The 27,951-nt window shown below is 53.1% G+C and overlaps 2 protein-coding genes across 5 annotated transcripts in view; one reads left to right on the forward strand and one right to left on the reverse strand.

Annotated features, from left to right (window-relative positions):
- NFE2 (nuclear factor, erythroid 2) lies at positions 1–27,061 on the reverse strand. Of its 4 annotated transcripts, XM_055337092.1 has the most exons (4): positions 26,894–27,061; positions 26,622–26,783; positions 2,527–2,694; positions 1–1,167 (listed from the first exon to the last, which is right to left on the reverse strand). In XM_055337092.1, exons 3-4 carry the CDS (start codon positions 2,638–2,640, stop codon positions 154–156), a joined length of 1,128 nt encoding a protein of 375 aa, XP_055193067.1. In that variant the 5' UTR covers positions 2,641–2,694; positions 26,622–26,783; positions 26,894–27,061; the 3' UTR covers positions 1–153. The 4 variants fall into 4 exon arrangements, 2 of the variants coding, with proteins under 2 accessions (XP_055193067.1, XP_055193069.1); XM_055337094.1 differs by lacking the exons at positions 26,622–26,783; positions 26,894–27,061 and adding an exon at positions 6,614–6,710; XR_008665985.1 differs by lacking the exons at positions 1–1,167; positions 2,527–2,694 and adding an exon at positions 26,230–26,507 and having other exon boundaries at positions 26,622–27,061.
- COPZ1 (COPI coat complex subunit zeta 1) overlaps positions 24,917–27,951 on the forward strand; it is a 19,954-nt gene continuing 16,919 nt past the window's right edge. Inside the window, exon 1 of the mRNA XM_055337107.1 lies at positions 24,917–25,011. Coding sequence (XP_055193082.1) covers positions 24,994–25,011 — 18 coding nt within the window. The 5' untranslated portion in view covers positions 24,917–24,993. The remainder of the gene's footprint in view (positions 25,012–27,951) is intronic.

Here is a 27,951-nt window from a genome sequence, read left to right on the forward strand (position 1 = left end):
CCCTTCCCTAAGGCAAGCCTTACCGATCCGCCTCGGACCTCCAAATGCTAGGTTCCCCTTGTCCCCTTCCGCTCTAGAGAACTCGCTCCTGCTAGGGAGGAGCACCCTTAGCAGAAGGGAATTAAGACCCCTCGGGGGTGCCAGCCCCGCCCTTCAGTCGGCGGCGGCGGCCTCCACCTTGGTCCCCCGGGGCACCAGGAAGATGGCCCCATCGGCGGCCTGCTGCAGGGCGTACTCTTCGGGGGAGTAGCTGTTGCCTGCCTCGTCCCGCAGGTGCTGGAAGATGTCACAGTACAGCTCCGTCAGCTGCTGGCGCATGACCTCCAGGGTCCGGTCGGCCTCCCCCCTGGCGCGGAGCAGCCGTTCCCGCTCGTTGCCCAGCCGCTCCAGCTCCCGCTCCAACTGTACGATGGTCTCCAGCTTTCTCTTGCGACAGTTCTGGGCCGCCACCTTGTTCTTGCCCCGCCGTCGGATGTCCCGGACTAAGGCCAGCTGGCTCTCCGTCAGCGGGTACCGTGCCAGTAGCTCGTTGAAGTCATCCACCGGCAAGTTGACGATCTTGTCCGTCGGGAAGGGAATCTTCATGGCCAGGGCCCGACGCTCATCCCGACTCCCCGCCTCCCCCCGTGCCGTGGACTTGGCCCTCACAGGGCCTGCGGAGGGTTCTAGGGCTAAGGGGGTCTCTGCAGGTGGCAAGGCATAGTTGGGGTGAGCCAAAGAGTTGGGCATGAGTGAGTAGGGATACTCCACCGGGTACATCTCTACATACTCGCCGCGCCGCCGACCAGCCTCCGTCCCCTCCAGCTCAAGAGATTCAGCGTCACTATAGTTGAGGGATAGTCCTGAGTCAGATTCTGGGTCTTCTTGGGGCTTCGGGGGCCCCGCTGGCAGGCCGATGTCCAGGAGAGCCAAGGGATCTGGGAGGGGCTCACTGAGCAGGCCTGAGAGGGTCAGGGGCTTGGAAACCGGTATGGCCATGTTGCCGTAGGAGTACGACGGGTCTGGGACATGAGATGCGGCTGCCGGGAGCTCGTAAGGTGTTGGAGGAAGGGGGAAGCCAGCATCTGGATGGATCGAGCAGGGGCAGTAAGTCGGGGGCGGCGGGGGCCCAGGGTATGGGGCTGGGGCTGGGGTCTCAAACGACGGCTCACTTGGAGCATTTAGGCCCTGCAAGAAAACACACAGAGGTTTGAAGACAGGCTGAGGAAGAGAACCAGCTGGGTCCTTCTGAAAGGTACGGTGACAACGGGAACAGAGAGGTGCAAAACACCATGCAAAGCCTCTCGTGAGGTTGCAGTGCCAGTGCCGCTATTCCAAGTAGAAAGCAGCTTTAAGGGATCCCTGGGTGGCGCAGCGGTTTGGCGCCTGCCTTTGGCCCAGGGCGCGATCCTGGAGACCCGGGATCGAGTCCCACGTCGGGCTCCCGGTGCATGGAGCCTGCTTCTCCCTCTGCCTGTGTTTCTGCCTCTCTCTCTCTCCCTGTGACTATCATAAATAAATAAAAATTTTAAAAAAACTAAAAAAAAAAAAAGTTTAGAAAGCAGCTTTAAAAAGCTTAAACAGGAGCGGCGGTCCCCGAGGTCAGACTCCGGGAAGGACTACCTAACGCGGCAACATTATGGAATCTCCCCCTCTTCAGGAGAAGTTCTCACCCAAGTTTGAAAAGGCTCGTCTTCCTTTCTTTCCTTCAAGAAGACAAGAAGTTGTTATCTGTGATGACCCCCCCAGAACCTTTTCCTGCTGTGGTTATCTAGGGTCAAAGGGTCAAGTTCAGACGCTGGCCATGCCCTTGGCACCCGGCAGAGGGAGCTGCTGAGCGCGAGGAGGGTTTAGGGCAGATGGCAGGGCAGAGAAGCGGGGGGCAGAGGGCTAGGTCTGGGGGCTGAGAGGCACCTTGGGGAGCCGGCACTCGCAGTGCCCTCTCCTCCCCAGGCCCTCTGTCCCTGCCCAGGTGCAGAGAGAAGGAGGGAACATGCTGGAAACAGGGCCCCCAACCCACATCGAGGAGCCACCGTGCTCCAGCCCAGCCCAGCCGGGGACAAAGGCATCATTGTTAGGCCAACAGACACCCCTTTGTCCAACTGGCAGGAGGCAAGGACCCTGTCATAGTCTGACCCCCTCCTTCCCCAGGCCCCTGAACTACTGCTCTGCTACCTGAGGGAAAGGGGCCCAGCCTCTGAGGGCAGGGGGAGGCAATGAGGGGAGAAGATGGGCAGGGCTGGAGGAGAGGGAGTTCAGAAGGGAAGAAGGTGAGCGAAGGCAGGTGGGCTAGAGAGATGGGAGGGGAGGGGCTGCTGAGAGCCTACGGCCAATCAGACCCTTCCTTCGCCACCACTCCTTCCCCTGCTCTTCCGCACCTCTCACCCCTTAATATTCTGGTCTTCCATCCAGATGGCCCTCCTACCCCAGCCCTTCCTTTTCCAGTGTCTGGAACATTCCCTGCTCGCTCCAGCCCCCTGCTCAGCCCCAGCCAGACTCCCTGCTCCTCAGCTCTCCCCCCCCCTGGGTCCCCCCAGTCCCGCTCACCTGCAGCTCAGTGATGGACATGATCTCTTGCCAAGTCAGCTCCATCTCGCCCAGCTCTGGAGTGGGCAACTGTGTCCCCCTGTCCCTGCTCTGCTGGGGAGGACACGGGGGCATCCTACTGGGCCAGGGCCTGGTCCAGCGTCCTTAAAGCCCAAAGTCCCCAGGAACCTGTGTCAAAGGAGAAACAGGGTAAAGAATAAATAAGTTTTAAAAAGGAGGAACAGGTTAAGGCCTCTCGTGCTAGGGACCAGCCACTTCGTCCTGGCTCCACGGAGAGCTCCCGCAGCCTCGCGGGAGAGAAGGCGCGCCCTCGTCCCCCAGTTACGCTGTCCTCGCCGACCAGCCCCTTGGGCTGCAGAGGCTGTCCGTGTGGCGTGATCTCCACCTCACCTGCTATGGCTGCAGACAGGTCCTTGCGAGCACAGCAGGTCTGTACCTTCTTTTCCAGGCAAGGTGCCTTCTCTTTCCCCTTCTTCTTACTCCCTAAAACTGTATCACTGGCCAGGGCGGAAGTCAGATCTTCCGGGGGATCTTGTCCCCTATTTTCCGGGGCGACATCAGGGATCACTCCTGCTTTCCTCCTCTGTCCTCAGTTTTCCTCCTCTGTCTCATCTTCCCAAGATGAGAATGAGCACTTGGGGATCCCCAAGGAGCGTGTTGTGGGAAGAGCCAAGTACACAGCCCCTCCTCTGCTCCGAGATATGGCCCGGGCCTGGTGGCTGATAGCAGCCCTGCCTTCTCCTCCTCTCCTGGCTCTGGGCTCCCCTGCTTGGGCCTGATAAGAGGTTTATCAGCTGGAGGCAGCAGAGGAGGAATGGTCTCTGGAGACACTGGACCTCTGTCCTCTGTCCCTGCAGGGTCATCTCGGCCATACCCCAACCCACACAGCCAGGCAGCCGGGGTTCCTAAGGTAATAGGACAATCGTCGCGAAGGCCTAGACGCGCTGTCAAGAGTTCAAGAGCGGCGGGTGTCCTGCAGGCCTGGGTCTGCGGCCGGCTTCCACACCCGTCCCAGGAGGTCGGCCCCGAAATGCAGCCGCAGCCGATAAGCGGGGCCCCCGCCTGTGCCCCGCCGCCCCCCGCCGCCCCCCGGCCCGGCCCGCACTGCCGGCTCCGGCTCCGGCCCTCCTCCTCACGCGGTTCTTTCCGCGGAATCTCTCCTCTCCTCTTCTCAGAAAGGCCTCTCTAGAGCCTCAAAAGCACTTTCCCTTCGGCTCGTCCCCGCCGACCTTCCCTGACCTGGGCTCGAGCTGCCGCGGTCCCGGGCCTGAGGCCGGCAGGCCAGGCCGGGCTCTGCTCTCAGCTCGTCTCCGCATCCATAAAACCCGGGGTTGCGTAGCTTGAGCTCCGGGGCCTTTTCTGCAGCTTGATGCTCTCAGGCACCCCTCAGCCCTCTCCACGTCGCCTCCCCTCCGGGCCCTTCTCAGCCCACCTCCCGGGGCCGCTCTCCCCGCCCCCGGGAGGGATCCAAGGGGCTTTCACGGGGCCTCCCCGAATCTTAGGGCCAGACACGGCACCCATCGCTGCCCCAGAGGAAGGGCAGGCAGGCTGGGGCGCGGGGAGGACGGAGGATAGGACGGGATCACCCCAAGCTGCAGGACCTTGATCACCACTAGGATGGCCCATCCCCGCAATCTACTGTGCAACCCGCTCCTTGGTTTCCCGCAAACTCAGGGAGAGAAGCTATCCCTGAGGAGGAGGCCGCCCCCCGCCCCCCTGCTCTACTGCCCCCCAGAGCTGGGAGCGGTGTGGCACGGCCTCGCAGTGGGCAAAGTGGGTGGGGTGTTTATGTCTGCCCAGGATGCCATTTCAACACCGGAACCCCGCCCTCCCCCACCCAGGTTCTGGAGGAAATTGCCCAAAGGCAAAGTGAATGGAGAAGGGGCTCAGGGGGCAGGGACAATGACTCTTGCCTCACAGCCCTCCACCCTGCACCCCTCCCTTGGTCCCTCCTGGGTCTTCCCGGAGCTGACCCGTAGCTGCAGTCCCAGGAGCCTGCCCTAGGAGGCAGGAGACCAGGTTCTCGCGCCTCCCCAAGGCGTGCCTTGGGGCAAATCACTTCCCCATTCAGCCTCTTCCCGGACTCGGACTCGGACTCGGGGACGGGACCAGAGGCGTCCCTAGGCACCCAGCTCCGGCAGTCACCAGTTTGATTGTGCGCCACACTCACCTGTTGTGCTTGTGGGAACTCGGGCTCCCGCAAGGCACCCCAGACCTACTGAATGGAATTCATAGGTGCAGGTACCCAGTGGTGGGCACCTTAACAAGCGCCTGGTGCTTCTGATGCACAGCCCCACCCCACCTTGAAAAACGCTGAACTAGTCCAACCTTCTGTGTTTACAGGGAAGAACACGAAGCCAGAAGAGAGCCTGGCAAATTATCCCTAGACGCCTCCTAGCTTCAAACCCATGACCCAGGCAGGCTGCCCTCCGGGCTGCCCCGGTCTCCGAGACTCCGCATCAGCCCCTTCTCATGGAGACCAGGAGCTCAATCTCCCCTGAACCTTTGGGACAGGGACAAGGAAATGAGAATCCACAAGGGTCCCCGGGGGGACCTGGAGGCAGGAAGGTCGGGAAGGAGGGAGTTGATGACAATCTCCGGATTAGCTCTAACGGCCTGTGTGGTGCAGGCCATGGACCAGCCCCAGGGGAGCGTGTGCTCTTCCCCAGCCACTCAGGGCTTGGTGGTGGTCCCTCCACCAGCACAGGCCTCTCCGGCTCTTGGGAGCCTCCCTGTCTAAGGAAGGGGCCGGGGCACAGGGGCTGGCAGGTACACAGCAGGGGGGAGGCTGTAGTCAGAACTGCTCAGACAGACCACCACCGGGGACGCACGCATGACGGCTCCCGGGAAAGCGAGCGGGCCTCCCTGCGTCCCTTTAGCTTTACAGTAAACTGTTCCCACTTTGCAGTGTGACCTGCACTTTGAGGTCACACAGCCCTCTTCCTCCCCACCAACATGTTCCAGGCAGGACGGGAGCCATTCACAGGGACTATACTCCCCGCGATGGTCCCACCCGGAGAGCTCGTACCGCAGGGTCCGGGCACTCACAGAGTGACACAGAGCCTTATACCCAAGGATCCCAGAGGAGGACCATCTGCGAGGGGATGCCTTGACGGGGAGAAGGGGACAGAGAGGGTGCTGGCCTCTGGGATCCTGCTCTGAGGTTTATTAGACCACCCACCTCTCCGGGCATCAATAGAAGCCATGAAAGGATGGGGAGGGATCGGCGAAACCTGGGGCGTGGAGTGGCAGGTGAGCAAGCTGTTTAGAAATATTAGGAACAATCCCAAAAGAGGGGGAGGCACATGAAGGTAAAATAGAGAAACAGAACAGAGGAAAAGGGGAGAGAGAGAGAGAGAGAGAGAGAGATCATCAGTGGGAGATCCAGACTCGAACAGGTGTATAGGAACGAGGGAGAAAGGGACAAGTGTGTGCCATCCCCGTTCGGTCCCTAGAAACCAAGCTCCAGCCGTTTGGGGGCCAAGGAGTAGAGAATCCCAGCCCCCAGACCGGCCGCCCCCCTCTCTCTTCGGCTGCCACCGGCCTCCTCCTTCCCGAGCTGCTGGACCTCCAGGGTGAAGGGCTGCCCTGCCGGCTGCAGCGGGGGGCGGGGGCAGGAAGGCCACGGGAGGCCAAGCCCCAACAGCCCCGCGCCCACCGCGCATCCTGCCCGTCTTGGAGCCTCTTGCCCCCCAGGCCAGCGGCGGCCCCAGCTCCTCGCCTCCGGAGCTTCCCGGCGGCCACATGGGGCAGCAGGATGGGTACCACGCACCTGAGCATCCCTCCCCCAGGGCGGCCGTGCCGTGGGCTGGCTCCGGGTGCCCCAGCCCTGCGACCGCGGCCCAGAGGACCACCGTGCTGCCCCCCGCAGCTGGTCACCCCCAGGGTCCCCGGGCACTCAGGAAGCCATCTGGGTCTTCTTCCCTCATATGAATTCCTGGATGTCCACTCCTAAGGGGGGCCACTGGGTAGCCCGAGGCCCTCGGGGGTGTGCGGGGAGCTGCTGATTCTCTGGGCCGCCACCTCCACGTCCCCAGCTTGTCCCTGGCCCCCCGGGCACCCGCCTCCCGCCCCACCCCGCAGGCACCTGTGGCAGGGTCCGAGCCAGGTGAGGAGAGAGCCGAGCCGTGGCTCCGGCACAGAGGCTGGGGAGGCTGGGCCTGCGCTGACACCTCCGGGGTGACGATCCCCACTACCTCTGGAAACAGGGGAGGGCTGCGCCCCGCCCCCGGGCCATCACTGAGCGCTGGGTGCCGAGGCCGGCCTGAGCACTGAGCACGGGGAGCGCGGCGGCGCCCCAGCCTCCGCTCTGAAGACCTGGGCCTGAGCTCTCCGTCCTTCCTCCAACCCTCCTCCCCTCTCCCCGTGGCCCTCCTCTCCTCCTGCCCCTTCTGGCCAAGAGAGGAAACTTGAGCCCGGTGTGGTTTCTGCCCACACCCCGCCCCCACGGTGCTCGGGCCAGCGGGGGCACTCGGGGCTCCAGCACCCCGGCCCTGGGGAGCCCAGGAGGCCGGCCAGGCCTGCGTTTCCCCCCGGGCACATGATGAATCCCAACCTGGTGGCCCTCTCCCGGGTGACCTCTCGACTTTATGCAAGTCGTAACCTCCTTCCTTCTGCCCCCTTGACTCTCTTCGGGGCAGGGAAACTGAGTCATGGCAAGGTGAACGGCAGCTGGAGATAGGGACCCAGTGTGTCGCGTCCCAGCTGTTTGGGCAGCTGGGCATTTAGGGCATTGCTTTCATTTAAGGAAAGCCTGGGTTCCGGGAGAGAGGTGAGGGAGCTGTTTTGGGGAGGAGGGGCAGTGCTGCTTTGATGTGTCCTTTCACCTGCAGCTTGTCCCCTCCCCCAGCAGCCTCAGATGTCCTGGGACAAAGGCCTCTTTCTTGGCCCGGTTTGTTGCCAGTGTGTGAGGGGAGTTAGGTGTGCCGGGGGTGCCCAGCAGGGACATTATGCACCCCTCTTACAGGGGTCCTGGGTGCCCTCTGTCCTCCTTTCTCCCAGGCGGGGCACCCCAAACGCATGGCTGCCACACACCCTCCGGCCGGCCAGCACATGTGCGCGGGATATCAGGTTCATCCCCAGCACCCGGAGCGGCTCCGTCTCAGGCCAGCAAAGGTCCCCAGAAGTCACTCCATCACCCCTTGGCCTCCAACAAGCACCCTAGGCCCAGGCCAAACATCTCTCTCCAGAGACTGGAGGAGGCTTGCTTCCTCCTAGCTTCCTTTCAGTGGCTCTCAGCTGTAAGGAAAGTCCTTCCCAGGTCTAGCTTCAGGCCTTGCAGCTGCAGCTTAGACGTTTTCTCTATTTTTTTTTTTTCTTAGAATGTTCAAGTTCTATTGGAAACAGTTAAAGACTGGGAGGCAGATGGGCGGCGCTGGCCCCCAGCCAGGATTCTCCGAAAGGATCGTGCTCACTGTTAAAATGACGAAAATATTCTGTCCTGGTTGATAAATAAGAGCTCCTCCGAGTGTTCCCCTCCCCTGCCGCCTCCACATCAGCACCCCGGTTCTCCCTCAGGACCTTCCACAACCAGCAACACAACCGAGCGACCCAAGAGGCCTCCTTGAAGCCTTGGCGAGGGGAGGAGGACCGGTCAACAGCCACCCAACCCTGAGGTCAAGCGCTTGGGGCTCCAGCTCTGTCCCAGGAGACCATGGTCCTGCTCCATCTGATGCACGTAGAGCCGGAGGGGACGGGCGGCTTCAGGGCGCGCTGCAGGTGGGGCCGCAGAACCCCCTGATGAGCTGGGCGTGAACGTGGGCCGCACACCTGGCACCTGGGCGCCCAGATGTAGCTCTCAGTGGCGTGGCGGGGACGAGGGGTGGTGATAGTCACGCCTGTGGCTGATAAAGTAGTGATATCAGGTTGCATCTAGTGGACACACATGGAGTGAAAACTGGCTCAGGCCCCTGGTGTGGCCGCAGACACCACAGTGGGTAACGAGCCTCCGCAGTCATTAGTCCCTTCAACGGGGGCTTATCGAGAGCCCACGATGTCGCGTACTACAGGGACACAGGGAGGAGTGCTGCAGGCCACGTCCCCACTCACAGCCTCCTTGGGAAGTTGCGCCGGGCAAGGTCTATACTAGCAGCTTCGCAGGTGAATTTCTGGAGGTTCAGGAAAGGCTTCCCAGAGGAGGCGGCAACTGGGCTGGGCTGTGGAGGATGATGGAGGGCAGGTGAGGTGAGGCGGGGAGGCCTGGGCTGGGTGGGGGAGCGACCCGAGGGGGGGAGGTTGCACCCTGGAGCAACGGCCTCATGGAAGCGTTCGCAGGGGTTCACTGCTTGTTTGGGGGGACACACGGATCGGGATGGCGCGGGCTGGGCCGGGGGAGGAGGGCCTTCGCAGGCCGGCGCTGTCTCTCCCACCTGCCCCAGGAGGGGCCTGCCTCCGCGACACCTGCATGGGTGACACCTGCGGCCCCTGGGGCTCTGGGCGCGGGCTGGGCCCTCAGCCTCCCCTGGGTCGCTGCTGTGCAGAGGCAGCGGCCTTCTCCGTCCCTCCCTCCCTCCCTGGCCCGCGTGGTCAGCAGGGGCGGGGAGCCTGGACGGCCGGGCCCCACCTTCTCCCAAGTCAGAGGGGGGCCATGCGGCCACACGTCCCCTCCATGCGGCTCCCGCGCCCCAAGACGCTGGCCTGCGGGCCTGATCCGTCCCCTCACCCCCAGGGCACACACCACCAGGCCAGGCCAGGCCGCAAGCCTGTTGCCAAACGCCCCTGGTTACGCAAGCGGCTTCCCGAGCAGGGCGGGGCGGGTAAAGGTGGAACCGGCGGCTGGCCCCGGTCCCCAGGGCAGGGCCGCCCCTGGCCTGCTCCCCGCTGCTCTGACCGCAGCGGCCCGGGGGCGGGGGCAGGCCTGGCCCTTTATCAGTGCCCTGCAGGCTGGCCCCCGCCACCCCCTGGCTTCCTCTCCCAACAGACGGAAAGGGGAGGCAGCCACAGGAGGCCAGGGGAGGGCCGGGCGTTATCCTGGGCACCAGGGCCTGGCGGTTGCCCCGATGGCTGGGGGAGGTAGAGGCTGGCGGGACCTGGGAATACTTGAGGCCCCTCTTCCTAAAGCCAACTGAGGCCCCGGTGTTAGAGCCAGCTCTCCCGAGCCATCACCGGGGGTTCCTCGTGCTCTAGTTTGAGCAAGGAGAGGACAAAAAAAGTCTTTGAGGGGGTTGCTTTCCAGGGATAAGAATTCTTAGAGGATTCGGACGCCTGGGGGCTCAGCGGTTGAGCGGCTGCCTTGGGCCCAGGGCGTGACCCCGGGTCCCGGGATGGAGTCAGCATCGGGCTCCCGGCAGGGACCTGCTTCTCCCTCCGCCTGGGTCTCTGCCCCTCTCTCTCCCTCTCTCTGGATCTCTCATGAATAAATAAAAAAAAATCTTAAAAAAAAATTCTTTGAAGATTGACTGAGGAGTTGAGGGGAGCCTGAGCCCCACACTGAGGCCAAAAGAGCTTGGGGCTTAGAGGTCCAGGGATGTGGGTAAGACGGAGGTTCCCAGACTCTGACATCCGAGAGCTACGCCCTGCTAGCAGAGCCTGGCGCTGAACCCAAAAGGTTGAAGGCTACTAGAGGAGTCCAGAGTAGCCCAAAGAAACCGCCCCTAGGGCTTCATTCTAAACCTCGAAAGGGACGTGGGCATGGTTAGAGCAGACTGAGGGAGGACCAGATCCTCAATCCTTTTTTTTTTAAGATTTTATTTATTTATTCATGAGAGACACAGAGAGAGGGAGAGGCAGGCTCCATGCAGGGAGCCCGATGTGGGACTCGATCCCGGGACTCCAGGATCACGCCCTGGGCTGAAGGCAGATGCTCAACCGCTGAGCCACCCGGGCTGCCCCTGGATCCTGGATCCTGAATCCTGAAGCCTAGGCTTGAGTCTCAGCATTCCCTGGCTATGTGGCTTGGGCAGCCCAACCTTCCCGAGCTTTCTCTCCTCACCTGAAAAATAGAGACGGTAATGATAGTACCTATTTAGCGGTGTTGAGAAGATGAAAAGAAGTCAATAGGAAAGTGAGTCTGGAAGCGCCTGGGTGGCTCAGTCGGTTAAGCGTCTGGTTAAGCACCTGGTTAGCACCTGCCTTCGGCTCAGGTCATGATCCTGGGGTCCTGGGATCAGCCTCGCATTGGGCCTCCTGCTCTGTGGGGGGCCTGCTTCTCCCTCAGCCTCTGCCTGCCGCTCCCCCTGCTTGTGTTCTCTCTGTCAGGTGAATAAATAAAATCTTTAAAAAAAGAAAAAAAAAAAAGGAAAGTGAGTCTGTTATTATTAGGAGATGGAAGCTTCAAAGCCTGGAGGCCAGAGCACCTCAGGGGCTTGAGGAACAAGAACAACGTCCCTGGAGGCCACACGCCCGTGTGCGAGGCACCTGGCACAGAACTGCAGCCAGCAGGGCAGCCTGACTGGAGGCATCAGGCCTCGGATGCAGCAGTTTGCGGGGCAGGTGGCAGCTAGACTTCCAGGAACCAGCCCTCAGGCCATGGCTCTCCCACCAGCACTGATGGGCGGGGCCACTTTTAGCCGCACAGTGGCACAGGGCCAGCCTTATGGGGCTTCAGCCACCTTCCAGGAACCCCAAACCCCTACCCCCACCTCACTGTGTTGCAATCCTCTGCAGGGGTGGAGCTGCCGAGGAAGCCTCACCCTCTGCTCCTTAGAGGAGGAGACCTGATGCCTACTTTATTTTTTATTTATTTATTTATTATTAAGTAAGCTCTGTACTCAATACCCAATGTGGGGTTTGAACTCACCACCCTGAGACCAAGAGCCACATGCTCCATCAGCCAAGCCAGCCAGATGCCTATTTATTGCTTTTCACAGCCATCCTGCTCATTCCAGCCTCCTTTTTTTTTAAAAAAAATTTGAAGTTGGAAATGCCTGTACTGGGACGCCTGGGTGGCTCAGTGGTTGAGCGCCTGCCTGCCTTCAGCCCAGGGCGTGATCCCAGGTTCTGGGATTGAGTCTCCCATGAGGCTCCCTGCGGGGAGCCTGCTTCTCCCTCCGCCTGTGTCTCTGCCTCTCTCTCTGTGTCTCTCATGAGTAAATAAATAAATAAAATCTTTAAAAAGAGAGAGAGAGAGAGAGAAAAGTAAATGAGTGAAAAGCCAGGTATGTATGTTTAATTCAGTGAATCATCGCCTGAGATATAGTAAGCACTATCGAGTGCACGTCTAATATTATTAGTAAATAATTAAATATATTAAATTATTAAATTGTTAACTACTATATAAACTTATTAAAAAGAATTGCATTTTATGTTTTGTGGTTTTTTAAATATTTTATTGATTTATTCATGAAAGACACAGAGAGAGAGGCAGAGACCCAGGCAGAGGGAGAAGCGGGCTCCATGCAGGGAGCCCGATGTGGGACTCGATCCGGGGTCTCCAGGATCCCGCCCTTGGCCCAAGGCAGACGCTCAACCGCTGAGCCACCGAGGCATCCCAAAGGTTGTCTAATTTTCTAAGTGCCTCTGGGCCCCTTCCCAAATTCTCGTGTGTGTAAACCTTCTTCCAAAAAGCCCATGTCTACACCAGGGCCTCACACGCTCCCTGTCGGCTATCCTTGTCCGGTTCTCTCTGGCTGCAGCTGAAACCACGCTCATGAACTGGTTGCTGCTCCGCTGGCAATGTTTTCCCCAAAGAGACCACTTGGCAGAGAATGAGACACCCACAAGAAGGAAGGTGCCGATCTCCTGACCTCATCTTCCCCCAACTATCAGCTTTCCTTCTCCAGAGTGAAGAGACAGAGATCCATATAGACGATTGGTGGAGAGCCAGCAGCTCAGTTACCCAGGCGAGAAATGAAAAGCAGGCTTCATTGTTTCTTACTCTCTGGTGGGAGGAGAGGTGGAAAGAAGAAGTAAGGAAAGACCAAGGGTTGGCATAGAAAAGAAAGTTGGAACAATTTAATCCAGACGAAATCCTCCGAAATGTCCCAAGGACCTTAACGTCTGTTCACCATTTCTTCTCGCACCCTACGCCACTCCTCCCATCCAATTACCCGTTTTCCTTCAAGGACCCTAAACTATTGATGCTATTTTGTTATTTTATTCTTTAAATGATCCATCCACTCCCCTTCATATCCAGAACTATAAATTTGCAAATACTGTTAACTTCCTTGCCCCTTTCCCCCTCCATTATACTTTCCTGAGGGAAAAAAAAATCAATTCTGGGGCACCTGGCTGGCTCAGTTGGTAGAGCATGTGATTATTGATCTTGGGGTTGTTGGTTTAAGCCCTTGTTGGGTGTAGAGATTGCTTAAGGAAACTTGAAAAAAAATCAATTCTGGTTAAGTCCAACAATTTAGCTTCTCCACATCTATACCTGGGCAGCTAAATCTTGCTAGAGAAAAAGTCTCAGATTCTTGCTGACTAATATCACTTTAAATGCATGCCCCCCAAATTCAGCACTGCCTAGTACTACATTTCCCTGGTAAGTTCTCATTTCTACTCGCCTCAATAATTGTTTCACCTTTTCTCTCTTCTGAAATCTCCAACACCCCTTCCACTTCCCTCTCAGCAGATGACCTCGCCTCATATCTCTTTCTTTCTTTCTTTCTTTCTTTCTTTCTTTCTTTCTTTCTTTCTTTCTTTCTTTCTTTTTTTTTAAGATTTTATTTATTTGGGATGCCTGGGGGGGTCAGCGGTTGAGCATCTGCCTTTGGCTCAGGGCATGATCCTGGGGTCCTGGGACCAAGTTCCCCATCGGGCTCCCTGCAGGGAGCCTGCTTCTCCCTCTGCCTGTGTCTCTGCCTCTCTCTCTCTCTCTCTCTCTCATAAATAAATAAAATCTTAAAAAAAAAAAAAGAGTATCCCTGCTCCTAACTAAGGCCATTCCCTGTCAGCTCTGCAAAGCATAGCTGACATTCAGTTCTGCACTACACACAGCAAGGCTGCTCTCCGCACAGCTGACTACGCGGACCCAGTCCTGAGGAGGAGGCTAATTCGGGGGGGGGGGGGGCGGTGGTGGTGCTGAACTGCAAAATAGCAGCCCTGAGAGTTCATCCAGGTAGAAGTCCCACCCCATTCTCTTGGATGCAAGCGCAGCTATATAATCCCAGAAAGCTTCCTCTTTGTGGTCTTAAATGTCATCATAGTCATGGGTGGTTGGGGAGACACTTCCCACACTTCAGAGACAAAGCCAGACTGCTGTTGGGGCAGAAAGATGCGACCTTCTCTTGTCTCCCCAGGACCTGCCTCACTGTCCGAAAGTGCCCCTACTGAGCACTCAAGATTGAGGTGTGCTCACTTGTCATCTTGTGGAGGGGATGTGCCCACATCTCCAGGTCATCAGCTACGGCCGCTGTCCCCCCCCCCCCCCCCCCCCGTCTGTAAATCCCACTGTTTGTGCTGTTTCCCATTCTGTAGAAACAATCAATGATTGCTGCAGCGAGAGGCAGAGCAAGCCCTGGGCTGGGAGCTGGAACATTCAGCACCTAATCTACGTGAACCATGTGTGGTCCTAGGCGACCTGAAGCACTTTCTAAGTTTTCTTCCACTCTTAAAATGGAAAAACAAAACAACCACCCCACACACACACTACCTCTCTGACTACATGAAATAAGTAAGGCTCCTTCCGTGCCTGGGTTGATGTTAGAGTGACAAGAGACAGAAACACGGTTGAGTTTTCTTCTTTAGGAGGATCTGAGGCTCAGCTTGAATGCCCAGAAGTTGAATTAATTCATCTTAGGAGAACTCATTTATGCTGACCAAACTCAAAAGAGCATGAAATATAAGCCATATGGGTTTTTTTTTTTTAATTCATGATAGTCACAGAGAGAGAGAGAGAGAGGCAGAGACACAGGTAGAGGGAGAAGCAGGCTCCATGCACCAGGAGCCCGACGTGGGATTCGATCCCCAGTCTCCAGGATCGTGCCCTGGGCCAAAGGCAGGCGCCAAACCGCTGTGCCACCCAGGGATCCCTAAGCCATATGGTTGATTTAATGATCCACATATAACTTACGGTGGCCTAGACAATCCTATTGACCAATCAAAACACTTGACAGTTTTGGAAGTCAAATATTAAAACTAGAAGGCTACTCAGTGAACAAGCGAGAATTAGTTGGATGATTTTAATGGCTAATAGAACTACATCATAAATAAAATATTTTAAAAAAATGGGGCACCTGGGTGGCTCAGCGGTTGAGTGTCTGCCTTTGGCCCAGGGCGTGATCCTGGAGACCAGGGATCAAGCCCCACATGGGCTCCCAGCATGGAGCCTGCTTCTCCCTCTGCCTGTGTGTCTCTGCCTCTCTGTGTCTCTCATGAATAAATAAATAAAATATTTAAAAAAAAAAAGAACTACATCAATCTTCTTTATAAATAAATAAACATGATACTTATGTAGGCCAAACAAGGAGCCTTCTTCCCTAAATGTCACTGGGGAGAGGCTGGCAACCTATTTTTGGTTGGGGAGGGGGAATTCTATGCGGATGATCTCCCCTTTTTGTGAAGACAAGGTACAAGTCAATTGATTGGGTCTCAGCTCCAGCCAAGTTAATATAATTGATTCTGTTTATGTTCACTTCAGCCATTTTATCATAATTGATTAGGTTAGAGTTTGATTGTGTTAGGGCTCCAGCCATTCTACTTTAAGTGATTAGGCTGCTAGGGCTTCAGGAATATTGATAGAATTATGCTCTCCTGAAACTACACCAGGTCATTGGCTACTTTTACAGATGGCTAATTTTATCCATTACACTTTGACTTTTCCTAATTTTGGTCACTTGTGGTACATCATCTTTTGGGGGTACTTTGCCATTATTACTATTCTGTGTCCACTGCAACGTGAAGAACTACAATGGCTTCCTAGCTGGTCTTTCTGCCCTGCATTGCTCCGGGAATCCTTCCTATACACACGGTTTTCAAATTAATTATCTTAAAATTCCTTCCATACAACCTACAAAATAGGAGAAAATAAGTGCAACTCATATGTCTGATAATGGCCTAGTATCTAGAGTATATAAGAAACTCTTAGAGGTCAACAATAAAAAGACCAACAGTCCAATTTAAAAAATGGGTAAATGGGGATCCCTGGGTGGCTCAGCGGTTTAGCGCCTGCCTTCGGCCCAGGGCGTGATCCTGGAGTCCCGGGATCGAGTCCCACATCAGGCTCCCTGCATGGAGCCTGCTTCTCCCTCTGCCTGTGTCTCTGCATCTCTCTCTCTCTCTCTCTCTCTCTCTCTCTCTCTCATGAATAAATAAATAAAATCCTTTAAAAAATAAAAAAATAAAAAATGGGTAAATGGGAGCTCGGGTGGCTCAGTGGTTTAGCGCCGCCTTCAGCCCAGGGCGCGATCCTGGAGACCTGGAATCGAGTCCCATGTTGGGCTCCCTGCAGAGAGCCTGCTTCTCCTTCCGCCTGTGTCTCTACTTCTCTCTCTGAGTGTCTCTCATGAATAAATATTTTTTTTTTATTTATTTTATGATAGTCACACAGAGAGAGAGAAAGAGGCAGAGACATAGGCAGAGGGAGAAGCAGGCTCCATGCACCGGGAGCCCGACATGGGATTCGATCCGGGGTCTCCAGAATCACGCCCTGGGCCAAAGGCAGGCGCCAAACCGCTGCGCCACCCAGGGATCCTCTCATGAATAAATAAATAAAATCTTTAAAAAGAATGGGTAAATGACTTGAATAGAAATTTCTCCAAAAAAGATTTACAAATGGCCAACAAGTACGTAAAAAGATGCTCAGATCGTTAGTCATTAAGGAAATGCAAATCAAAACCACAATGAAACACCACTTCACATTAACTAGGATGGTCATTTAAAAAAAAAGGCAAACAACAAATGTTAGTTATAATGTGGAGAAATTAGAACCCCTGTACTTTGGAAAGTACTTCGGTACAGCTGCTGTGGAAAATAGCTTGGCGCATCCTCAAAAAGTCACACATACTATTAACATATGACCTAGCAATTCCACTCCCAGGCATTTAAGCAAAAGAACTGAAAACAGGTACTCAAATGTTTGTTACATGACATGAATGTGCATAGCAGTACTATTTTTTTTCTTAAAGATTTTGTTTATTCATGAGAGACACAGAGAGAGGCAGAGACACAGGCAGAGGGAGGAGCAGGCTCCCTGCAGGGGGCCCGAGGACGTGGACTCGATCCGAGGACTCCGGGATCCAAAGCGCTGAGCCACCGGGCTGCCCTGGCAGTACTATTCTATATACGAGAGCCAGAAGGTGGAAACAACCCAGATGTTCCTCCACTGAATGGATAAACGAAACAGGGCACAGTAAGCAATGGATCATTACATGGCCATGAAAAGAAACGGAACACTGATACTTGCTGAGAAATGTAAGCATGTTGAAAATGTTAAGTGAAAGGAGCCAGATACAGAAGGTCACGTATTAGGATGCCCGGGTGGCTCAGTGGTGGAGCTTCCGTCTTCTGCTCAGGGCGTGGTCCCAGGGTCCCAGATCGAGTCCCGCTCCTTGCAGGGAACCTGCATCTCCGTTTGCCTGTGTCTCTGCCTCTCTCTGTGTCTCTCATGAATAAATAAAATCTTTAAAAAAAAAGTCACGTATGGTATGAATCCATTTCTCTGAAATATCCGTAGAGATAGAAAGCAAATTAGTGGTTGCCCGGGGCTGGAGGGAGAGGAAAATTGGGAGCGACTGCTTTTGGGGCGCCACGTATTTTCGGGGTGGTAATGAAAATGTTTTGGACCTAGATAGAAGTGGTTGCACAACGTTGTGAATGTACTTAATACCACTCAATTGTACGCTTTAAAAGGGCTAAGGGCACCTGGCGGCTCAGCTGGTTAAGCATCTGCCTTTGGCTCAAGTCATGATCCCAGGGTCCTGGGATCAAGAGGAGCATTCGGCTTCCTGCTCAGGGAGGGGTCGGCTTCTCCCTCTCCTGCCTGCCCTCTGCCCTGCTCATGCTCTCTCTCTGAAATAAACACGATCTTAAAAAAATAATAAAATGGCTAATTTTTTGGTATATGATATTGTTCCAGTTAAAAAAAATTGCCTCCATAATCTCATGCCTCTGCTCAGAAGTGTTCAACGGGTTCCAACTCTGTATGAGGTAATGAATAACAATGGTAGAACATTTAACAGTTTTTACATATTTTTATTATGTCATTTAATCCTTATACATTTATCCTCATTTTGATGTTCACTTTTTCTTTATTAGTTTTTATTTTTATTTTTTTATTTTTTTTTTATGATAGCCACAGAGAGAGAGAGAGAGAGAGAGAGAGGCAGAGACACAGGCAGAGGGAGAAGCAGGCTCCATGCACCGGGAGCCCGACGTGGGATTCGATCCCGGGTCTCCAGGATCGCGCCCTGGGCCAAAGGCAGGCGCCAAACCGCTGCGCCACCCAGGGATCCCTATTTTATTTTTTTTTAAAGATTTTATTTATTTATTCATAGACACAGAGAGAGGCAGAGACACAGACAGAGGGAGAAGCAGGCCCCATGCAGGGAGCCCGATGTGGGACTCGATCCCGGGTCTCCAGGATCACACCCCGGGCTGCAGGCGGCGCCAAACCGCTGCGCCACTGGGGCTGCCCTCTCTTAAGATTTTATTTTTAAGTAATCTCTATATCCAACATACACTTTACAACACTAAGATCAAGAGTCACATGCTCTAGGACCAAGCCAGCCAGTCATCCCCTCTTCTATGTTCTCTTTGCCTGGAGTGCTCTTCCCCCAGATATCTACATCATTCATTCTCTTACTCCTTTCAGATCACTTAAATATCCCCTTTTGGGAATCCCTGGGTGGCTCAGCGGTTTAGCGCCTGCCTTTGGCCCAGGGCTTGATCCTGGAGTCCCGGGATCGAGTCCCACGTCGGGATCCCTGTATGGAGCCTGCTTCTCCCTCTGCCTGTGTCTCTGCCTCTCTCTCTGTCTCTCACAAATAAATAAATAAATAAGATTTATAAATAAATAAATATCCCCTTTTTAGTAAGGTCTTCCTTGATCACCCTACTGAATTTCCTCTCTGTCCCTCACTTCTCCCCAAGACGAACGGTATCACTTTAAATTGTGCAACATACTAGAATTGCCCCCAGTTGTCTTCAATTTTAATTTTCTCCCTAACAACTTAATTTTCTCCCTACCTAAACTCCTCTATAGTTTATTTGTTCCTTTAGTTATTATCTGCTCCTGCTCTCCAACTAGAAGGCAAGTTCCGTGAGGGTAGGGAGACTTACCTGTTTTGTTCATTGCTATATAACCGGTGCTTAGAGTGGCTGACCCACGGTGGAATTCAATACATATTTGTTGAATAGAATAGAGACGTTTACAAATATAGTTATTCATAATTAGAGTCTTACATTGTTTTAAATCTTAAAAATGCAGGGGCGCCTGAGTGGCTCAGTTGGTTAAGCGTCCAAATCTTTGGTTCAGGTCATGATCTCAGGGTTGCGTCCAGCTCCGTGCTGGGCGTGTAGCCTGCTTGGGATTCTCTCTCTCTCTCCCCCTCTCTCTCCCTCTTAAATAAATAAAATGCGATCATACCTCATAAATTCCTCTGTAACTTAATTTTTCACTTAGCATGCCACTCTACTACTTCTCCAGGTTAACGTATATAGCTAGAACATACTTTTTCTTTAGTTGCAAGTTATTCCCCAATCTGGATGTACAGTAATTCATTTAACTATTCCCTTACTTATACACAATATTATTTTCTGTCATTGTAAACAATGTCACAATAAGTATTCTTGCATTATCATTATGTACCGGCTTATGTGTTTATTTCTCTAGGTGAGGATGTACTTACATTTAATTTTACAGGATATTGCTGTAATACTTTCCAAGAGACCGTAACAGTTCCATCTCCACAATCATCTGGTCCCACTACAGCAGCTACCTAAGCTTGCATTCAAGGCATTTCCCAATCTGGCCACAAAGTACTTTTCCAGTTTTATCTCCATCCTCTTCTGTATTTCTTTATTTGAATCCTTTGTGTCATCAAGTCAATCCCTCAAACATTTCTTACGCAACCATGAGGACATTTTTGCTTTGCTGCATGAAATAAGCCAGACACAAAAGGACAAATATTATATAATTCTACTTATAGAAGGTACTGGCATAGTCAAATTCGTCCAGATAGAAAGTACAATAGTGGCTACCAAAGTCTGCTGGAGGGAAGAGGAGAATGGGGAGTTATTGTTTAATGGGTACAGAGTTTCAGTTTCGGATGATGAAAAAGTTGTGTAGACTGATAGTGGGTGATGGTTGCACAACAACGTCAATGTACTTAATGTCACAGACTGTACACATAAAAATGGTAAGATGTTTGTTATGTATAAAATAAATTATTTTACTTTAAAATTAAAAAGTAAAAATCTCTTACACATTCAGACCTCCGTACTCTCATTCTTACCGAACTCTACCTGGCATTTCAGCAGTGCGTGAATGAGTTAACGCCTAACTCAGCACCTCCTCTTCTCCCAGACCTGGACGACCCCATGCCCCAATCTTGAGGGATCACTCGCTTTTCAGTATCTGTGCTCCTTATTAGTCTTTTCATCCTAAGCTTCCCTTTGACACTGTTCATTCCTCTTTGTATCTTGCATTTTCACAAATGTTCATTCCATTCCGTACCTACTGTTTGAGTGTTCCCACTTGAGGGCTAGGGGCTGAAGAAACAAAATGAATGGGACATAGATGGCAAGTCTAGGGAGTTAGGTCTATGGGGTACAACATGGCTCTAAGTACAGTCAACGATGGTAACGAAGGGGAAAGCATTCAACTCCACCTGTGGACATCAGAGAAGGCTTCATGAGAATAAGTGGCTTTTGTCCTTTAAAAAATAGCTTATTTTTTTCCTTTTAAAATAGCACTCGCACATTTTGGAACACCCAGAAAATATGGAAACACTGAGAAAAGTCCTAGCACTTAACAAAACAAAACACTGGTTACATTTTGGTATAGTCTTTCCAGCCTTTTTCTCCATTTTTTCCCCATATATATGTATTTTTAAGATTTTATTTTATTTTATTTTTAAAGATTTTATTTATTTATTCATAGAGACACACACAGAGAGAGAGGCAGGGACACACACAGGCAGAGGGAGAAGCAGGCCCCATGCAGAGAGCCTGACGTGGGACTTGATCCTGGGTCTCCAGGATCACACCCTGGGCTGCAGGCGGCACTAAACCGCTGCGCCACCGGGGCTGCCCCTTAAGATTTTATTTTTAAGAAATCTCTACATCCAATGTGGGGCTCGAACTTACAACCCCAAGATCAAGAGTCACAGACTCCACTGACTGAGCCAGCCAGGTGCCCCTCCCATACATTTTAAATAAATTGTAATCATATATGCATGGTTTTATATTATCCGTGTGTATATATATGGGGAGGAGTGAGCCATGTATGCATTTCCCTTTTGATTGATTCTTTTAGGATTTCTAAAAATATTTATGTATTTGAGAGAGAGGGGCAGAGGGAAACAATCTGGAGCAGACTCCTTGATGAGCGGGGACCCCCATGCGGGGGCTCAACCTCAGGACCCTCAGATCATGACCTGAGCCAAAATCAAGAGTCAGACCCTCAACCGACTGAGCCACCCGGTGTCTCCATTTGATCAATTCTTTATTTATTCATGAGAGACACACAGAGAGAGGCAGAGATGTAGGCAGAGGGAGAAGCAGGCTCCACATAGGGAGCCCCATGTGGGACTCCATCCCAGGACCCCGGGGTCACGCCCTGAGCCAAAGGCAGAGGCTCAGGCAGCCCTGGTGGCTCAGCCGCTTAGTGCCGCCTTCACCCAGGGCCTGATCCTGGAGACCCGGGATCGAATCCCACGTCGGGCTCCCGGTGCATGGAGCCTGCCTGTGTCTCTGCCCCCCTCTCTCTCTCTCTGTGTGACATAAATAAAAAAAAAGACTTTAACTTTAGATAGGGCTAGTCTGATTAAAAAATAAATTATTTTTAGGAAATGTCTATCCCAAATATGGGGCTCAAACTTATGACCCTGAGATCAAGAGCGAGAGGCTCTAAACTGAGCCAGCCAGGTGCTCCAGAGGCTCCTGCTTATTAAATCCAAGTCACAATAGGAAATAATGTTTCGCTACAGCCAGTTTTCTTCCCCCTACAGCACAGTCACCTACAGGCCAGAGAGCTAAGATTGAGGCATTTTCTTTTTTCTTTTTTTTTTTTTTAATTTTTATTTATTTATGATAGTCACAGAGAGAGAGAGAGAGAGAGAGAGGCAGAGACACAGGCAGAGGGAGAAGCAGGCTCCATGCACCGGGAGCCCGATGTGGGATTCGATCCCGCGTCTCCAGGATCGCGCCCTGGGCCAAAGGCAGGCGCCAAACCGCTGCGCCACCCAGGGATCCCGATTGAGGCATTTTCTGCAACAATACCTGACTGCTAAAATTTGTTAGTTATTCTATCAGAGAAAGAGAACACCCCCCTGCCCCCCCCACACACATTTTTCCTCTTCATGGTCCGCATGGAACATCTGGCTCTGGTGTGGAGTACTTCAGGTAGGAATGGAACCCACAAGAGGCTGTACCACAAGTTAGAAGAGTGGATTTTGGGGAAGAACCAGACCTCCTATGCTTGAATGTATGGCTGCCAATTGTTGTATAGCCTTAAGTAAATCATTTAACTGCAGTGAGCTCTACTTTCCTCATCTATAAAGTGGGAGTAATACCCATCTACTTCATAAATGTCTTCCAAAAATGTTCAATAACGGGCCCTGGGGTGGCAGGCAGCTGGGGGTGAGGGGGCGGCCCTGGAGTAGGGGCTGTGGCTGGGCATGGGGACCTGGCGAGGTAGCTGTAGGTGGCTGCGGTGGCTGTAGGGCTGGTAAGAAACTACTAACATTCCTGTGGAAGTAAATCCAAATTTAATAAGAACATAATGGTTGGAGAAAACCTATGGTGGCTGTGAAGGCCCTGCCGCCATGTATATCAAATTGGTATCTTCTGATGGTCATGAATTTATTGTAAAAAGAGAACATGCACTAACGTTGGGAACAAGAAAAGCCATGTTGAGAGGCCCAGGTCAGCTTGCAGAGAACAAAACTAATGAGGGGCGGGAATCCCTGGATGGCTCAGTGGTTTAGTGCCTGACTTTGGCTCAGGGCGTGATCCTGGAGGTCCTGGATCGAGTCCAATGTCGGGCTCCCTGCATGGAACCTGCTTCTCCCTCTGCCTGGGTCTCTGCCTCTCTGTGTCTATGTGTGTCTCTCATGAATAAATAAATAAAATCTTAAAAAAAAAACAACTAATGAGGGCACCTGGGTGGTTCAGTTGATTAAACCTCTGACTCTTTTTTTTTTTTTAAGATTTTATTTATTTATTCATGAGAGGCACAGAGAGAGAGAGAGAGGCAGAGACAGAAGCAGGCTCCATGCAGGGAGCCCGACGTGGGACTTGATCCCAGGTCTCCAGGTTCATGCCCTGGGCTGAAGGCGACGCTAAACCGCTGAGCCACCAGGGTTGCCCTAAACCTCTGACTCTTGATCTCAGCTCAGGTCCTCATCTCAGGGTTGTGAGTTCAAGCCCTGTGTTGGGCTCTACTCTGGGCCTGAAGCCTATTTTAAAAAGAGAAGAGAAGGGAAGAAAAAAAGTCATGGAGTCAGTTGTAGACAGATCCCTTTAAAAAAATAAAAATAAATAAGTAAAAAATAAATAAATAAAAAATACAGAGATCCCTTCATGTGTGCTATCAAAAGCATGCACGTATTTTACCTACAAGTTTTGCTACACTAACAGCTCCACAGTGATTCCTGAATTCCCAATTGCACCTGAAACTGCACTGGAGCTGCTGATGACTGTGACCTTCCTAGATCCTTAAATAAAATAAATCATGAGGAGATCCCTGGGTGGTTCAGCGGTTTGGCGCCTGCCTTTGGCCCAGGGTGTGATCCTGGGGTTCCAGGATGGAGTCCCCCATGGGGCTCCCTGCATGGAGCCTGCTTCTCCCTCTGCCTGTGTCTCTGCCTCTCTCTCTGTGTCTCTCTCATAAATAAATAAAATCCTAAAAAAAAAATAAATTATAATAGACTATTAACTTTTTTTAGTATTTAAAAAATAAATAAAAATATTAAACAACCCATTCAAAGATTTAGCATGTGCCTGGCACAGAGCAGATTGTCATTAAATGTTAGCTTTATCATTAAGCTGCCAAGCCAAGGACAACCTTGACACAATGCTAAATATCTGAATAACTTCCCATTCAGAACAAGTAAAGGCTGAGCCCTTACTTCCTCCAGATACAAGGCTTGTCACCTGGGACTTTACCAGAAAACCACATACCATCCTTCATACCAGTTAACTCTTTGATTTGGTTTGTATTGTTCTATACTCCTCTCTAAGGCCCTCTGACTCTACTATGAAATCAAAAAAAAAAAAAAAAAAAAAAAAAAAAAAAAAAAACCTCCTGGGTAGGTTTGGATGCTCTTTTTGGAGAGTTCCTGAAGATGCAATTGTCAGAAATGGGGGAGAAAAAAAAAAAAAAACCTCTTTAGAGACAATACATGGCAAAGGGGTGTCCCTGACCTAAGAGGAGTTTTGGGACCAACAAACCTGGGGAGGGTGGGGAGATTAGGGGAAAGCTAAACTTCATAAAAAAAAAAAATAATAAAGAAAAAAAAAAAGACCTTCCATATTGTGAAATCCCTGCATTCTGTAAACTTCTCTTTTTCTCGTTTTGCAACAGCTCGTCCCTACTGGAAAACCGCAGACCCTGTTCCCTACACCCTCCCTTGTCCTGGACCCTCTTGCTCCTTAGTCTCCTCCTCTCTCTAGCCTCCAAGCCCTAACAACATTCCTTCCGTTTCACGTCTGGTCAAAGAAAATCTGCTTTTATTATTATCTTTTTTTAAAAAAAGATTTTATTTCTTTATTCATGAGAGACCCAGAGAGAGGCAGACACAGGCGGAGGGAGAAGCAGGCTCCACGCAGGGACCTGATGCGGGACTCGATCTCGTGACCCGGGGTCACGCCCTGGGCCGAGGGCAGGTGCTCACCCGCTGAGCCCCCCACCCCCCACGGGCGACCCCTGAAAATCTGCTTTTGGAAGCCCCGTGGCTTCCCGTCCTTCCCGGGCCCCCAGGGGGCTCTCGCAGCGATGCTCGGGGCCGCGGTGGGTCAGGAGCCGCGCGCGCCGAGCGCCAAGGAGACGCAGCGCCCCCTAAAGGCAGCGCGATCCAAGCGGCGAAATCAGGCCGCCGACACCACGTGCTCCCCGCTCTGCCAATTGAAAATTCACAGTCGCTTCCTCCGCTCCCCATGGAAACAACCCCGCCCCCTGACCCTCCCGCCCCCTCCGGCCGTGACGTCGTGCCGTTCTACTGAGTGTTTAGACTGGCAGTCAGACGCCCGCGCCTTCTGGTTGGACAGTCCGCTTCCGCTCAGCAAGCCAGCGCTCTGATTGGCCAGCGGGCCGAGAGCCGGGAGGTCACAATCCAATAGTCCTCGCCCTGGGCGGGGCCTAGCGGGGAAGCAGGGCCAATCAGCGGCGGCGTTGCTTTTGCGGCTCCACGTCGGCACCAGCTGCGGGGCAAGATGGAGGCGCTGATCTTGGTAGGAGCCGGAGGGGCGGCCGAGCGGCTGCGGCGTCCTCGGGGGCCGGGAGCTGGGGTTCGCCCGCGGCGGGCGGGGGTCGCCAGGGCACCTCCGGGTGGCCCTCGGGGACCGACGCTTCCGCCGGCCCGCGGGCTGAGCGCGCGGCCTAGTCCAGGGGCCGTAGGCGCTGAGGCCGCGGGGGGCGGTGGGAGCCCTTCCGGGAGGGCGAGCCCGTGGGAAGTCGAGGGCCGCGGGCGCCGTCCACGCGCGGGGCCGCGGCCTCTCGGGGCGCGCCCCCTCGGCGTTCTGGGCGGCGGCCCTGCGCGCGGGCCCCGCCTCTGGGGCCCTCGGGGTCGCCACGCTCGGCCTCCGTGGGGGCTTGCGTCACAGCGCCCGAGACGCCTCCCTCTGACGTCATCCCCGCCGGCCCCGCGGTGTAGGTGTGTCGTCACGGGCGCGTCCCACCGCAGCTCTGGAATGGCTGGTGCGCCCGGCGCGGCCTGGGGACGTGACCCCGGAGCCCTCCTTCTGTTCTCCGGTTTTGGGGTGGCTTTTCTTGTTTTGTTTTGTTTTGTTTGTTTTCCGCCCCCCACCAAGAGTTCAGGAGCCCCCGGTGCAGGGCGCGCGGTGCTCACGCGCCCTCCGCGTACGGGACGGCCTCGGGGGCTAAAGGGGCGCGGGCGTTCCTCGCCCCTGGGATCCCTTCTGCTTCTTAGAGCCAATAAGATACCGTTGCGCCTTCCTGAGAACTGGGCCGGAGGATTCCTGCGGGGGCTCCGCGTCACGACCCGGGACGTCATGCCCTGGCTCCTCTTGAGGCCGCGGGCGCCCTCCTTCCGCCCTTAGGATCTGGGGTGAGCGCCGGGTGCCCCCGTGATGGAGCCGAATTCCAGCCGCTTCCCAGAGACGGTGCCTCCCGCGTCTGTTCCTTCAGCCCCAGCACATGCACACGTCCGGAGTGACGGGCTTTAGTTCTTCTCCCCCAAAAGGGCAGCGATGGGGATGACTCCTTCAGACTGCACGGATCGGTCAGGCTTGAAATCTGAGTCTTGCAAAATTCTTAGATTTAACTTTTTTTTTTTTTTTTTTTTTTAAGTAGTCCCCACACCCAGAGTGGGGCTCAAACTTGTGACTTGCAGGTCAAGAGTCGCGGGCTCCACCAACGGAGCCCAGGCAGTCCCTGAGTAGTTTTTAATGAGATATTTTTTTGCACCAGGCAGTTAGCCAGTATTCCCTTTTTTAAAGATTTTATCTATTTATTCATGAGAGACACAGAGGCAGAGACACAGGCGGAGGGAGAAGCAGGCTCCATGCAGGGAGCCTGATGGGGGACTCGATCCCGGGTCTCCAGGATCAGGCCCTGGGCCCAGGGCGGGTGCTGAACCGCTGAGCACCCCCGGCGTCCCCGAGCCAGTATGGTTTACACACAGTAGGATATACTCCAGGGAGTTGATTTCTTCGGAAATCCTTAGAAAATCTTAAAATGCGCTCCGCCCATCTGTTTACAAGGGAGCCTGCTGAAAGGTACGAGAGTGAGGACAGGGTCCTGGGGAGCCCTCTTAACGAGGGATGGGTGTGTAGTGGTGAGTGGAAGGAGGTATGTGTGAAAGCCTCACGTTTTCCCTTACCTCGGTTCAGCCTCCGCTTCCTCCGTGAAGTCTGCAATCTGCTGCTTCCTTAGATCCATTTTGATCTGTACCTACGACGCCGCTTTACAGATCCCTTCGAACCTCGTCAAGCATCCCAGAACTTTGGTTCTAAAACCACACTGATGCTTCGTCATGAGAAATCTACGTAATGGGGTTAGGGGAAACCGAATTACAGGGGAAAGGGATTGCTCAGGGAAGCGCGTGTCAAAACTGGGATTAAATTTTGATTCGTCATCCTCCCAGACACTCACTCACTCTCTCATGTTACTGTAGGTGTTCTCATCGTGGACTTTCTACCTCTTTAGTATGCAGAATCGTACTTTTAAACCTCAGTTACGTAAGGCTTTTGTTGGGGACAAAGTACTAATAGGTATCAACACGTGTGCTGGTCTTCAGAGGTCTTATGATATAAGCCAGTATTTTCCTTCCTCCGGGTTAGCCTCTCTCCAAGACTTTTTTTTTTTTTTTTGGCTCTTTACACTCTCATTATAATTTTGGCCTCCAAAAATTAATAACTTATAGATCTTGGGGGATCCCTGGGTGGCGCAGTGGTTTGGCGCCTGCCTTTGGCCCAGGGCGCGATCTTGGAGACCCGGGATCGAATCCCACATCGGGCTTCCGGTGCATGGAGCCTGCTTCTGCCTCTCTCTCTCTCTGTGACTATCATAAATAAATAAAAATAAAAAAAAATAATTTATAGATCTTTCTCGCTGTTCCAGCCTTTTCTCAACCAGAGTTCTAGGAGAGAATGAAGCCCTTAGGCATTCATTAACGTAATGAATCAACTTCTCTGTATCCACAATGGTACTAGTTTGTACCATCCTTGGGAGAAGTTAGAAAAAAGTAGTCATTTAAATAGTTTTTAGGATTCAGTGCTTCAGATGAGGAACCCTAGTTGAAAAATCAGGTGATACTTCCTAAATTTTTATTTCTCTTTACACTCACAAATTGGCCCAAGAAATTGAGCCCCATTGGACTCGGAATCACCCTCCTGCATTGGTCCTTTTAAACCTCACCCCCTCCTCTGTTTACCCAGCAGCATCTGATTACTTAAATTCCCATCTTCATTGTGAAAAGTATGAGGAATCCATGGATCTTACCTTAGGTCTCTCCTGAACTAGAGTTTACCGTAACGTGATAATATTGAACAAACCACTCCTCAAACAGGGCAGACACCTTCTAAAGTTCTTGTCGGCCTCCTCCTTTCACATTTCTGTTTCCCGGTTTCTGGACCTCTGGGGAAATCTCATCAAAGTATATTCTTCTTTCCCCACCTCTGCGAGGCTCACAGCCATAGGATATTGAGAAG

This window comes from Nyctereutes procyonoides, unplaced genomic scaffold (genome assembly GCF_905146905.1).
Source record: "Nyctereutes procyonoides isolate TBG_1078 unplaced genomic scaffold, NYPRO_anot_genome, whole genome shotgun sequence".
NCBI lineage: Eukaryota > Metazoa > Chordata > Mammalia > Carnivora > Canidae > Nyctereutes > Nyctereutes procyonoides.